General features: G+C 46.3%; 1 protein-coding gene across 3 annotated transcripts in view; it reads left to right on the top strand.

Moving 5' to 3' along the window:
- The first annotated feature begins 13,370 nt into the window (after nucleotides 1-13,370).
- Nucleotides 13,371-14,986, top strand: part of pdk3a (pyruvate dehydrogenase kinase, isozyme 3a) — a 92,235-nt gene continuing 90,619 nt past the window's right edge. The window contains exons 1-2 of one of the 3 annotated variants that reach the window (XM_070893373.1): nucleotides 13,371-13,474; nucleotides 13,957-14,048. In XM_070893373.1, the coding sequence (XP_070749474.1) occupies nucleotides 13,964-14,048 (85 nt within the window). In that variant the 5' untranslated portion in view covers nucleotides 13,371-13,474; nucleotides 13,957-13,963. Of the gene's footprint in view, nucleotides 13,475-13,549; nucleotides 14,049-14,986 lie in introns of those variants that run through there. The other 2 variants (XM_070893370.1, XM_070893372.1) reach the window with 2 other exon arrangements.

The following is a 14,986-nucleotide window of genomic DNA, read 5'->3' as shown; positions in this document are numbered from 1 at the left end:
TTTCTGGCTACTTTATATGCCTCTTCCTTGGATTTAACACTATCCTTCATTTCCCTTGTTAGCCACGGTTGAGCCACCTTCCCCATTTTATTTTTACTCCAGACAGGGATGTACAATTGTTGAAGTTCATCCATGTGATCTTTAAATGTTTGCCATTGCCTATCCACCGTCAACCCTTTAAGTATCACTCGCCAGTCTATTCTAGCCAATTCACATCTCATACCATCAAAGTTACCTTTCCTTAAGTTCAGGACCCTAGTCTCTGAATTAACTGTGTCACTCTCCATTTTAATAAAGAATTCTACCATATTATGGTCACTCTTCCCCAATGGGCCTCGCACAACAAGATTGTTAATTAGTCCTTGCTCATTACACATCACCCAGTCTAGGATGGCCAGCTCTCTAGTTGGTTCCTCAACATATTGGTCTAGAAAACCATCCTTAATACACTCCAGGAAATCTTCCTCCGCCGCATTGTTACCAGTTTGGTTAGCCCAATCAATATGTAGAGTAAAGTTGCCCATGATAACTGCTGCACCTTTATTGCACGCATCCCTAATTTCTTGTTTGATGCTGTCCCCAACCTCACTACTACTGTTTGGTGGTCTGTACACAACTCCCATTAGCGTTTTCGGCCCTTTGGTATTCTGTAGCTCCACCCATACCGATTCCACATCATCCAAGCTGATGTCCTTCCTTACTATTGCATTAACTTCCCCTTTAACCAGCAATGCCACTCCACCTCCTTTCTGTCTATCCTTCCTAAATGTTGAATACCCCTGGATGTTGAGTTCCTAGCCTTGTTCATCCTGGAGCCATTTCTCCGTGATGCCAATTACATCATATCTGTTAACTGCTATCTGCGCAGTTAATTCGTCCACCTTATTCCGAATACTCCTCGCATTGAGGCACATAGCCTTCAGGCTTGTCTTTTTAACACCTTTTGCCCCTTTAGAATTTTGCTGTAATGTGGCCCTCTTTGCTTTTTGCCTTAGGTTTCTCTGCCCACCACTTTTACTTTTCTTCTTTCTATCTTTTGCTTCTGCCCCCATTCTAATTCCCTCTGTCTCCCTGCTTGGTTCCCATCCCCCTGCCATATTAGTTTAACCCCACCCAACAGCACTAGCAAACACTCCCCCTAGGATATTGGTTCCGGTTCTGCCCAGGTGCAGATCGTCCGGTTTGTACTGGTCCCACCTCCCCCAGAACCGGTTCCAATATCCCAGGAATTTGAATCCCTCCCTTGTGCACCATTCCTCAAGCCACGTATTCATCTGAGCTGTCCTGCGATTCCTACTCTGACTAGCATGTGGCACTGGTAGCAATCCTGAGATTACTACTTTTGAGGTCCTACTTTTTAATTTAGCTCCGAGCTCCCTAAATTCATCTTGTAGGACCTCTTCCTGTTTTTTACCTATATCGTTGGTACCTATAAGCACCAGCACACATAAGCATAAGCACAAAGGCTGTTCACCCTTTCTCTTCAAAATGACCTGCACCCGCTCCGAGACATCCTTGACCCTTGCACCAGGGAGGCAATATACCATCCTGGAGTCTCGATTGCGGCCACAGAAATGTCTATCTATTCCCCTTACATAGAATCCCCTACCACTATAGCTCTCCCACTCTTTTTCCTGCCCTCCTGTGCAGCAGAGCCACCCATGGTGCCACGGACCCGGGCTGCTGCTGCCCTCCCCTGATGAGTCATCCCCCTCAACAGTACCCAAAGTTGTTTTGGAAGGGGATGACCGCAGGGGACCACTGCACTATCTTCCTTCCACTGCTCTTCCTGTTGGTCACCCATCCCCTATCTGGCTGTGTACCCTTTACCTGCGATAAGACCAACTCACTAAATGTGCTATTCATGTTATCCTCAGCATTGTGGATGCTCCAGTGTAAATCCATCCACAGCTCCAATGCCACAATGCGGTTTGTCAGGTGCTGCAGGCGGATGCACTTCCCGCACATGTAGTCATCAGGGACACTGGAAGCATCCCTGACGGCCCACATAGTACAGGAGGAGCATAACACGTGTCCGATTTCTCCTGCCATGACTTAACCCTTAGATTAACTTAATTTGGTAACAACAATGATAAAGGTTACCTACTGATAAAGAAAAGAAAGAGAAAAACTACTCACCAATTACTTACACCTTGGCTGTGACGTCACCTTTCGATTTCTTTCTACTTTTTTGCCTTCTCTCCCTGCAGCTGCACCAGCTGGCCTCTTGTAGGCCTCCCGACTCGACGCTGCTCCGCCTTCTCGATCTCCCGCTCCCCAACTGCTAATGATGTGCTGATGTTATACATTACATTTTCTGTTATTTTCACTTCATTTCACCCTGTCATAATTCTGTCACTACGAAACAGGCAGACAGGGTTGAATAACATTGAAGGTAGAATAACATTTAAGAGGTCTAACTGATGCATTTACAGCTGCTGCAAAAATACTTTACCCTCTCTTTTCAGACAGGGCATAATGGTGATTCTTTTAAAATTCTCTATCTTTGCTTCTTGGACGAAGAGGAGGAGCAACGGAGGGAGATCAGGCGAATGAGACTTTCGTAAGCAGACAGAGTTACCGCTCCCTGCATTTAACAAAGGAGCAATTTCTGCAGTGGCTTCATTTTCGAAAAATCATTATGAAGCCAACAGTGATAGGGTGGGGCAAAGATCTCAATATAGTGAACAGCCACACCAGATGTAAGGGGCTGTGTTTCAATAGTCAGCTCTATGTTGAATGTTAATAAAGGAGAACCACCGTTGTTGTTTTTATATTCCAAGGAGAACAATAAAGTCTGTAATTACTGTAAATTTAATACTGTTTATTTAATTGGTTGCTGTTCAATAAATATGTCTAATAGTTTATAGACTAGGTCACAGTATGATTGAATGTTTCTTTTCCTGCCTATTAAAGTCAAGGAAATCACATGAGGGTACATGATACATTCAGTCAGCTGGAATACATTTAAAGTATCTGTCAGACTTCCAAATATAATAAAATCATAGAATGATACAGCACAGAATGAGGCTATTCGACCCATCATACCTGTGCCAGCAATTTGGTCGAGCTATTCAATTAATCCCGCTCCACTGCTCCTTTTTTCCTAGCCCTGAAATTTTTTTTCCTTTAATTATTTATCCAATTCACTTTTGAAAGTTATTATTGAATCTGCTTTCGGTCATGCATTCCAGATCACAACATACTGTAAAAAATAAATTCCTCACCTCGCCTCTGGATCTATTGCCAATCACCTTGAATCTGTGTCCACTGGTTACTGGAACTTCTGCCACTGGAAACAGTTTCTCCTTATTTACTCTTTCAAAACTGTTCATAATCTGAACAACTCTTTATTAAATTTCCTCTTAACGATCTCAATTTAAGGATAACAACTCCAGTCTCTCCACATAACTGTACTACTCTAGTAAATCTCTTCTACACCCTCTCTAAGGCTTTGACCCGCCACTGAGGGGATGTAGGCCCGCCGCTACTCCTCTATTTCGGATACCCCCAAAAGTTCGTCACCATCCTCTGCCTGCTCCACGATGACATGCAGGCCGTGATCCTTACCAACGGATCCATTACAGACCCAATCCATGTCCAGACCGGGGTCAAACAGGGCTGCATCATCGCCCTAACCCTCTTCTCAATCTTCCTCGCTGCCATGCTCCACCTCACACTCAACAAGCTCCCCGCTGGAGTGGAATTAAACTACAGAACCAGTGGGAAGCTGTTTAAACTTCGCTGCCTCCAGGCCAGGTCCAAGACCAACCTATCCTCTGTCATCAAGCTACAGTATGCAGACGACGCCTGTGGCTATGCACATTCAGAGGCTGAACTCGAGGATATAGTCAACGTATTTACTGAGGCGTATGAAAACATGGGCCTTACGCTAAACATCCATAAGACAAAGGTCCTCCACCAACCTGTCCTCGCCACACAGCACTGCTCCCTAGTCATCAAGATCCACAGCGTGGCCCTGGACAACGTGGACCATTTCCCATACCTCGCGAGCCTTTTATCAACAAAAGCAGACATTGATGAGGAGATTCAACATCGCCTCCAGTACGCCAGTGCAGCCTTCGGCCGCCTGAAGGAAAGAGTGTTCGAAGACCAGGCCCTCAAATCTACCACTAAGCTCATGGTCTACAGAGCTGTAGTAATACTCGCCCTCCTGTATGGCTCAAAGACATGGATCATGTACAGTAGACACCTCAAGTCGCTGGAGAAATACCACCAACGAAGCCTCCGCAAGATCCTACAAATCCCCTGGGAGGACAGATGCACCAACATCAATGTCCTCATCCAGGCCAACATCCCCAGCCTTGAAGCACTGACCACACTCGACCAGCTCCGTTGGGCAGGCCACATTGCCCGCATGCCAGACATGAGACTCTCAAAGCAAGCGCTCTACTCAGAACTCCTTCGTGGCAAATGAGCCAAAGGTGGACAGAGGAAACGTTACAATGACACCCTCAAAACTTCCCTGATGAAGTGCAACATCCCCACCAACACCTGGGAGTCCCTGGCCAAAGACCGCCCTAAGTGGAGGAAGTACATCCGGGAGGGCGCTGAGCCTCTCGAGGCTCATCGCTGACTGCATGCAGAAGACAAGCACAGGCAGCGGAAAGAACATGCGGCAAACTTGTCCCACGCTCCCTTACCTTTTAACGGTTGACTGTCCCACCTGTGGCAGGGACTGCAGCTCTCGTATTGGACTGTTCAACCATCTAAGGACTCATTCTAAGAATGGAAGCAAGTCTTCCTCGATTCCGAGGGACTGCCTATGATGAAACATAGAAACATAGAAACATAGAAAATAGGTGCAGGAGTAGGCCATTCGGCCCTTCTAGCCTGCACCGCCATTCAATGAGTTCATGGCTGAACATGCAACTTCAGTACCCCATTCCTGCTTTCTCGCCATACCCCTTGATCCCCCTATTAGTAAGGACTTCATCTAACTCCTTTTTGAATATATTTAGTGAATTGGCCTCAACTACTTTCTGTGGTAGAGAATTCCACAGGTTCACCACTATCTGGGTGAAGAAATTCCTCCTCATCTCGGTCCTAAATGGCTTCCCCCTTATCCTTAGACTGTGTCCCCTGGTTCTGGACTTCCCCAACATTGGGAACATTCTTCCTGCATCTAACCTGTCTAACCCCGTCAGAATTTTAAACGTTTCTATGAGGTCCCCTCTCATTCTTCTGAACTCCAGTGAATACAAGCCCAGTTGATCCAGTCTTTCTTGATAGGTCAGTCCCGCCATCCCGAGAATCAGTCTGGTGAACCTTCGCTGCACACCCTCAATGATGATGAAGGCTTTGACATCCTTCCTAAAGTGTGGTGCCCAGAATCAAACACAATACTCCAACTGAGGCCTAACCAGTGTTTTATACGGCAACTTCCTTGCTTCTGTATTTTCAAAAGGCTTTCGATAAGGTACCACATAGTCAATTCATGACAGAGGTTGGGATATGTGGAGTCAGGGGACAAATAGTTGAATAGATAGCAAATTGGCTAAAAAAAAAGAAAGCAGAGAGTAGGGGTAAAGTAGTTAGTCAGATTGGAAGAAGGTAGAAAGTGGTGTTCCACAAGGATCAGTGTTGGAACCACTGTTATTCATAATTTTCTTCAATGATGTAGACTTCGGAACAAGTAACAATATCAATGTTAAAATGAAACCAAACTGTGAGGGGAAAATAGCTCACTGAGGAAGAATGCAACATAATACAAGGAGACATTAGAAAACTTGCACTCAGGGAAGTGGCAAATTAACTTTATTATAGATAGATGTGATGCACTTTGTCAGAAAAACAGAAACATCATTTATGCATTAAAAAATAAGAAACCGAATGGGATAGAAGAGCAAAGGGATTTTGTGATACAGGTGAATAAATCATTAAAATCAGCATCGCAAGTCAGCAAAGCAATTAAAAATGCGAACAAAGCAGTGGGATTTATTTCTAGGGGTATAATATTCAAAAGTCGTCATCATCATCATAGACAGTCCCTCGAAATCGAGGAAGACTTGCTTCCACTTTAAAAGTGAGTTCTTAGGTGACTGAACAGTCCAATATGGGAATTACAGTCTCTGTCATAGGTGGGACAGACAGTCGTTGAAGGAAAGGGTAGGTGGGACTGGTTTGCCGCACACTCCTTCCACTGCCTGTGCTTGGTTTCTGCATGCTCTTGGCGACAAGACTCGGTGTTCACCGCACTCCCGGATGCACTTCCTCCACTTAAGGCGGTCTTTGGCAAGGAACTCCCAGGTGTCAGTAGGGATGTTGCATTTTATCAAGGAGGCTTTGAGGGTGTCCTTGAAATGTTTCCTTTGCCTACCTTGGGCTCGTTTGCCATGTAGGAGTTCCGAATAGAGTGCTTGCTTTTGGAGTCTTGTGTCAGGCATGCGAACAATGTGGCCTGCCCAACGGAGCTGGTCGAGTGTGGTCAGTGCTTCAATGCTGGGGATGTTGGCCTGATCGAGGATGCTAACATTGGTGCATCTGTCCTCCCAGGGGAGACATCGTTGGTGGTATTTCTCCAGCAATTTGAGGTGTCTGCTGTATATGGTTCACGTCTCTGAGCCATACAAGAGGGAAGGTATCACTACAGCCCTGTAGACCATGAGCTTGGTGGTAGATTTGAGGGCCTGATCTTCGAACACTCTTTTTTTTCCTGAGGCCGCCGAAGGTTGCGCTGGCACACTGGAAGCGGTGTTGAATCTCGTCGTTGATGTCTGCCCATGCTGATAAGCTCCCGAGGTATGGAAAGTGGTCCACGTTGTCCGGAACCGCGCCATGGATCTTGATGACTGGGGGGCAGTGCTGTGTGACGGGGTCAGGTTGGTGGAGCACCTTTGTCTTACAGATGTTTAGTGTCAGGCCCGTGCTTTCGTACGCCTCAGTGAAGATGTTGATGGATCCGTTGGTTAGGATCACGGCTTGCATGTCGTCGTGGAGCAGGCGGAGGATGGTGATGAACCTTTGGGGGCAGCCGAAACGGAGGAGGATGCCCCATAGTCCCTCGCGATTGACAGTGTCAAAGGCCTTTGTAAGGTCAAAGAAGGCCATGTACAAGGGTTGGTGCTGTTCCCTGCATTTTTCTTGCAGCTGTCACGTTGTAAAAATCATGTCCGTTGTACCCTGTAGAGGACGAAATCTGCACTGTGACTCCGGGAGGAGCTCCTCAGTCACCAGAAGAAGACGGTTGAGGTGAATTCTAGCAATGACTTTCCCAGTGGCTGGTAACAGGGAGATTCCACTGTCATTGCCACAGTCGGGCTTGTCCCCTTTTTTAAAGATGTTCACGAATACTGCATCTGAGATCTCCCAGCACGCTCTCCTCCTTCCAGATGAGAGATGAGTGCCTCTCTGCCATACTTTAGTGCCTCAGCAGGGATTCCATCCGTTCCCGTTGCCTTGTTGTTCTTGAGCTGGCGTATGGCCTTTTCTATCTTGTGCAGGGCTGGGGTTTTGCTGAGATGGTGGTGAGTAGCATGCTACGGGATGAAGTCGAGGATACTTGAGTCAAAGACAGAGTCTCGGTTAAGGAGATCTTCGAAGTGCTCCTTCCAGCGGGTCCTGACTGCCTCTGTGTCTTTGATGAGTGTCTCCCCGTTCTTGGCCAGCAGTGGGGTGGGGCCTTGGGTGCTTGGGCCGTAGGAATCCTTGCACATAATGGCTGTCAGCTGCTGAAACTCCTGTGCTTTCTCCACCCACCATCTATGCTTTAGGTCGCGGGTTTTTTGTTGGACCTCGGCCTTAAGCCGTCTGTAATGCTGTTTTGCTGCTCCCGAGTTGTGTTCAGAAATGCCCTGTGCTTGTAATTTATTAGCTCTTGGATCTCCTGGTCATTCTTGTTGTGTATCTGTAAAGCATGCACTCCCATGTTCCGCCACCAGGGAGTGCATCCCCTGAAGTCCAAAGGGATCCCAGCATCCCTTGGGAGCACTGTATATAAGCTGGTCCCTAAGGCCTGTTCCTCACTCTGGCGTGTCTTAATAAAGCCTGAGGTCACTGTTACTTTAACCTCCCTGTGTGTAGTCTCATATATGTTAGGATCACAATAACTGGCGACGCGTACACGTATCCAACGCAAAGATGCAGCAAACTGTGGGCATCCTGGAGAAATTCTTGGCGGGTGAGGACTGAGAAGCCTATGTCGAATGGCTAGGCCAGTACTTTGTAGCCAATGAGCTGGACGGAGAAGGAAGAGCTGTCTTCCTCACGGTCTGTGGGGCACCGACCAACAGCCTCATGAAGAATCTTCTGGCTCCGGTGAAACCCACAGATAAGTCATATGAGGAGCTGTGTACACTGGTTCGGGAGCATCTTAACCCGAGGGAGACCGTGTTGATGGCGAGGTTTCAGTTCTACACGTGCCAGCGATCTGAAGGTCAGGAAATGGCGAGCTGAGGTGACTTGCAGGACAATGTGAGTTTGATGGCTACCTGGAGCAAATTCTCAAACTTTTTTTGTGCTGGGCATTGGCCACGAGACCATCCTACAAAAACTTTTGACTGTAGAGACACCGACTCTCAGTAAGGCCATTGCGATAGCACAGGCATCTATGTCCACCAGTGATAACACCAAACAAATCCTTCAGCACACAAGTGCTAGCTATGTTCATAAATTAACTGGAACTGTGTTTGCGAGCAGAAATGTACAGTGCAGAAACCACAAGTCTGCAACTGCCAGCAGGCCTCAGGTGACCCAGATGACTGAGTCCCCAACAAAAGATGAATGCAAGGCAATTCACACCCTTGTTGGCGTTGTGGAGGCTTCCATTCACCTATTCATGCCGCTTCAAAGGGTATGTTTGCAAGATCTGTGGAACAATGGGGCACCTCCAACCAGCTTGCAGATGAGCTGCAAGCTCTGCAAAACCTGCTAACCACCACGTGGCAGAGGAAGATCGGTCCATGGTGGATCAAAGCAATTTCGAGCCTCAGAGAGAGGAGGCAGATGCTGAAGTACATGGGGTGCACACATTTTTGACGAAATGTCCACCAATAATGCTAAATTTTAAAATTGAATGGCTTACCTGTAGCCATGGAACTGGACATTGGCGCTAACCAATCCATCATGAGTAAAAAGATGTTTGAGAGAACCTGCCTTCACCATTAAAATTCAACCCTGTGTTTCCTTTGCTTAATGTTAAACTCAAATATCACAGAGAAGATTGTATTGTGCCCTAGGAAAGAGCTGTGCTTTCTGACTGGAGCTTTCTCCCAAGGCACGGTGCATGAACTGCCATTCTGGATTGTCCCGGGCAATGGCCCCACACTGCTTGGAAGGAGCTGGCTGGGCAAAATCCGCTGGAACTGGGATGACATCCGAGCGCTATCACATGTCGATGAGGCCTCATGTACCCAGGTTCTTTACAAATTTCCTTCCCTTTTTGAGCCAGGCATTGGAAACTTTTCCGGGGCGAAGGTTCAGATCTACTTGGTCCCAGAGGCAAGACCCATAAATTGTTGAAACCTGCAAGTCCTGGCAGAGTGTTTTCCCCCACACCTCCAGCATGAGCTGAGATTCCCATTGTTGTGAACAAAGGAGCTATGACCTGGCATTCCTCGGTGATTGTCCCTTTGACTGCTCTTGAGTACCCTGTTAGTGGGTGTCAATGGTCCAATCCTGGACCGCATTGTCCACTGTGATGGCGTAAATGTCCGTTCAGCCTGCCATTGTCTCTGTTGAAAACCTACTCTGGGTCTATTGCTGCCTGGTGTGTGTCAAACTGCCCTTTCCTGCGTGCGGGGCTCTGAGTCGTGTTTATGATATTGACTCCCTGATCCCCTGCCGCGTTGGAGGCAGAATTGCGCGCTGATATTATTTTGGTTTCCTCCTCCCCCACCATGAGAGTCTGAGCCATCAACGCCACCACTTCCAAAGTCAAGTCTTTGGTCTCAATTAACTTTCGGAAAATCCCCACATGACCGATGCCCTCAATAAAGAAATCTTTAACATCTCCCCCCAACAGGCATCTGTGAACTTAGAGGCTGGCTAAATGCTGGAGGTCCGCAACGAAGTCCGGTATGCTCTGTCCTTCACAACGTCGGTGGGTATAGAATCTGTGTCGGGCCATGTGTATGCTGCTCACCGGTTTGAGGTGCTCACCAATTAGGTTGCTGAGCTCTTCAAAGGTTTTGTCCATCAGCTTTTCAGGTGCTAGTAGGTCCTTCATGAGTGCGTAAGTCTTAGGTCCGCAGCTGGTCAGCAGATGGGCCCTTCGCTTGTCGGCCGCTGCATCTCCCAACCATTCTTTCACGACAAAGCTTTGCTGGAGCATCTCAATGAAATTGTCCCTGTCCACACCAACACAGTACCTTTCCTCTGTGCTACCGGTGCCCATTCTCGTGGGTCGTTGATTCCCGTTTCTCGTCGCCAATGTAATGTCCTTACTCAATGGCACAAAACCCACACAAGGCACATTTTATGGACAAGATCACTCCATGACCTGAACCTTTATTCACAGGACCAAGAAGTGATGACCCTGCATGGGACCTCCCTTTATATACCTGGATGACCAGGCAAGGAGTGTTTCCCACAAGTTCACCCCCTGTGGTCAAGGTGTGCATTGCTTAAGTATATACAATATTGCAGTGGTGTTACATAGAGGTTACATACATGACAAAAGCCAAAGATCCCATATGCTTATTTTAAACAGCCTTCTCAACTTGTCTTGACACCTTCAAAGATTTGTGTCAAATTGTTTTTTGTCTTATAACACTCCTGTGAAGCGCCTTGGGACGTTTTACTACATTACAGGCGCTATATAAATACAAGTTATTGTAGTTGTTGTGTACATACACCCCCAGGTGTCTCTCTTCGTACACGACCTTTAAAATTGTATAATTTAGTTTATATTGCCTCTCTTCGTTCTTCTTACCAAAATTAATCACTTCATATTTCTTTGCCTTAAATCTGCCATATGTCTGCCCATTTCACCAGTCTGTCGACTTCTGAAGTCTGTTATATCCTCCTCATTGTTTACATTTCTTAATTTTGTCTCATCGGCAAACTTTGAAATTATGCCCTGTATACTCAAAGTCCAGGTCATTAATATATATCAAAAAGAGCAGGGATCCTGAAACTGACCCCCGGGGAATATCATTGTATACTTCCCTCCAGTCTGGAAAACAATCGTTCACTACTACTCTCTGCTTTCTGTCCCTTAGCCAATTTGGTATCCACACTGCCACTGTTCCTTTAATCCCATGAGCATAAATTTTGCTAACAGATCTATTAGGTGGTACTTTATAAAACGCTTTGTGAAAGTCCATATACACAACAACTGCACTACCCTCATCAACCCTCTGTTACTTCATCAACAAATTCTATCAAGTTAGTCAAACATTCGCCCATACTTTTCCAAATGCCATTTAGTCTCTAAGAGTTTTACCACCATTGACGTTAAGCTGACTGGCTTGTAGTTGCCAGGTTTATTCCTCTCCCCTTTTTTTGCAGCACTGGGAGGGGAAATGTCATGGTCTGGCAGCATTGGAGTGGCTATCGGTAGACTTAAAATGAGAGAGATGCTGAGATCAATTACAGGTTAATTGCTTAAAAGTAAAATAATGCAGATGCTGGAAATCTGAAATAAAAACAGAAATTGCTGGAAGCACTCAGCAGGTCAGGCAGCATCTGTGGAGAGAGAAACAGAATTAATGTTTCAGGTTGATTACCTTTCAGCACAACTAGAAGATGTTGGAGATCAATAGCTTTTAAGCAGTACAGAGCAAAGGGGAAAGTGCTAGGAAAAGAACAAAGAGATGTTTGTGATTGAGGCAGGAGTAATTAAATGACAAAAATGATGATGATGGTTGTAAGTTCCCAGGACCAGTTAATAAACCATTTATTGCTTTTTTATATATCTGCAGGATGCTTGATTCTCACCTCACCCCCAGAAAATCATGAAACCCAGTGAGACAATGAAACTTTACAGGGATGCTGTTCAGATATAGACCTGTCTGGCAGACAGCGTGAGAGCGGTTTGTTATAATTACATAGGTATGGTGTTAGAACAGATAGAAAGTCATTGATGAAGTAGCTGAAGATAGTTGGGCAGAGGATATTGCTCTGAGGAACTCCTTTAACGATGACCTTGGGGTACAATGATTGACCTCTAATAACCTGATTACAATAGAGAGGGTACAGAGAAGATTTACGAAGATGTTGCCAGGACTGTTGAATTTTAGCTGTGAAAAAAGGTTGGTTAGGCTGTGGTTGCTTTCTTTTGAACAGAGCAGGTTGAGGGGAGACTTAATTCAGTTGGATAAAATGATGAGGGGCCTAGATAGAGTGGCTAGGTGGAACCTTAGCAAAGAGATCAATAACCAGGGAGCATACATTTAAAGTAATTGTTAAAAGGATTAGAGGAGTGTTGAGAATTTTTTTCACCCAGGGGGTAGTGGGATTCTGGAACTCATTGCTTGAAAGGGTGGTAGAGGCAGAAACCCTTACCACATTTAAAAAGTACTTGGATATGCGCTTGAAGTGCTGCAACCTGAAAAGCTACCGACCAAAAGCTGGAAAGTGGGATTAGGCCGATATAGCTCTTTTTCTGTCGGCACAGACTTGATGGGTTGAATGGCCTCGTTCTGTGCCGTAAATGTCTATGATTTGAACCTCACCTATGTTTCTCTGTTATAGATATGACTCCAGCCACTGGAGGGATTTCCCTTTGACCCTCCTCACCCCAACGGACCTCAGTTTTTCTAAAGCTTGGCAATGCTGTATGCTACAAATGTGACCATGACGTCGAAGGCAGTTGGCTCTCGCCTCTTCCCCTTGCATTCAGCTCTTGTGTACAGGTCTGGATGAATGAAGGCTGAGACAAGTTCTGGGGCAGAGTGCTGTTGGCAGAACCAGAAACTGAGTGCTGGCGAGCAGGAGCCCCTGGATGACATGACTTTGACTTGCATCCATTCTAAAAATGAAAGGCACGTTGAGAGGAGAAACTAAAAATAGGGGATATAGTCTCAGAATAAGGGGCCACCCATTTAAAACTGAGATGAGGAGGAATTTCTTCTCTCAGAAGATTATGGGTCTATGGAATTCTCTGCCCCAGAGAGCTGTGGAGGCTGGGTCATTGAATATATTTAAGGCGGAGATTGACAGATTTTTGAGCGATAAGGGAATAAAGGGTTATGGGGGGGGGGGGGGGAGTGGGCAGGGAAGTGGAGCTGAGTCCATGATGAGATCAGCCATGATTTTATTAAATGGCGGAAGCAGGCTCGAGGGGCCAAATGGCCTACTTCTTCTTCTTATGCTCTATCGAGAGTCCCTCCTCACATTTCCTAATGTTAGCCCTGCTGTGCCAGCAACGTGCATTTCTGAACGTTGCCAAGCGTGGAGCCATTCTCTCCATCACGTCCGCTTTGCCCGAATACAATCCCGCGGGTCAAAAATGTGTGTCCACAAAACCACACAGAGGAAAATAAAATGGATTTCTATAAAGTAACTATAATAGGTAACAGAACAGATGGAAAGACGTTTTTTTTTGGTAATACTTTAAAGAGGGAGGGGGGGGGGGGGAATGGAAAGATGTTAGCTTGAACGCCTGGTCTCGGGTGTCACTTTTTATTTACTCGGGAATTGCACGCGACCGGCAGTTGGAACCTTTCCAGTTTATTTTTTAAAAATAACGAATGGCAGCTCGCGAGCGGCTCTCGCGCACCCGCGAGGGGAGGGGAGGGGCGTGCCGTGCCGTGCCGGATCGCCGCCGGTAATGCGGACGCGAAGGAGACGAGCGTGTGACGGAAGGAGAGAGAGAAAGAGAAAGGGGAATAACAAAGTGCTCGGCGACCGAGCGGGCCCGGCTGACATCAGCGGCACTCGGATAAATGATTCGCTCTGAGACACTCGTCTCCGTCAAAGCAGTAAACGTGACAATATTGTAGCAACAGCCTCCTCATTATCATCATCATTCATCATCAACATGCGGCTTTACAGGTTTCTCATGAAGAACCCCATTCCCAAGCAGATCGAATATTACTCTCGGTTCTCGCCTTCTCCTCTATCAATAAAGCAATTCCTGGATTTCGGTAAGTTGAAGAGTTTACAATTGTGTGTGTGTGTGTATGTGAGCGCGCGGGCCCGGTTATTGAGCATGTTGTTGTTTTGGAAATAAAGATGTGTTTGCGGATCGATGCACAGAGACGAGCGGGATGTTTATTATGTGTCGGCACTTTCTCTTTCTCTCTCTCGAGCGGGATGTGCTGATTTTAGTCCTCTTAATGGCTGCAGCTTGTTGCACGGCCTCTTGTCTCCTCGGTGCGGAGGCTTGCCCGTTCGTTGCACTGTAGATTAAAAGTCAGAAGAAACGCCCTCCGTGGCAGTTGAAGATCTGGCGAGCGGCCGGAGGAGCTGCTGCTCTCGGTGAAGGAAGTGTGTCTCCGGCATATCTCATCTCCGTCCCGGGCCAATCTGAAAGCTTGTGGGAGCGGAAAAGTGATCCTGCACGTCCACAAAGGAAAAGTAAAAAAAAAAAATGGAGATCCGGAACAGCGTAATATTAAACGTTAAAGATAAAATGCGTTCTCGCAGTACTGGATTCACAATATAGCCCCGCCACTTCCACCATGTCACGAGTCTTGATAGCAAACTGAGTCTCTGTAGCAAACTTGTGGAACTTTAATAATGCGGAATAGAAATTAGTTTTTTTTAAAAATTGAGGTCAGTATGTGCTTCGGAGCGAACTTTATGCTCAAACACTCTTCAAACGTGTTTGCCAGGGATGTATGGCCCTCGGGAGAAGTTGTTACTAAGGCAGTAGCACCTGGGAAGAGAGTATTCATGCTTTGTCATGAATAATACCTAAACCGTTTCAGTAATTTATCAATATGCTCTTAACCCCAAACTGTGTTGTACAGTTTGCAATGTGCCCAAGAATGTGGTATTCAGAATATATGTTCAAAGTGAACTTTGGGCTGCTATTTGCTTGTAAGAAATCCTGACCACGCGATTAAGTCCCCAGTTGTTA

This window comes from Pristiophorus japonicus, chromosome 11 (assembly GCF_044704955.1).
Source record: "Pristiophorus japonicus isolate sPriJap1 chromosome 11, sPriJap1.hap1, whole genome shotgun sequence".
NCBI classification, from domain to species: Eukaryota; Metazoa; Chordata; class Chondrichthyes; family Pristiophoridae; genus Pristiophorus; species Pristiophorus japonicus.
This window is presented reverse-complemented; position numbering and strand designations above follow the sequence as displayed.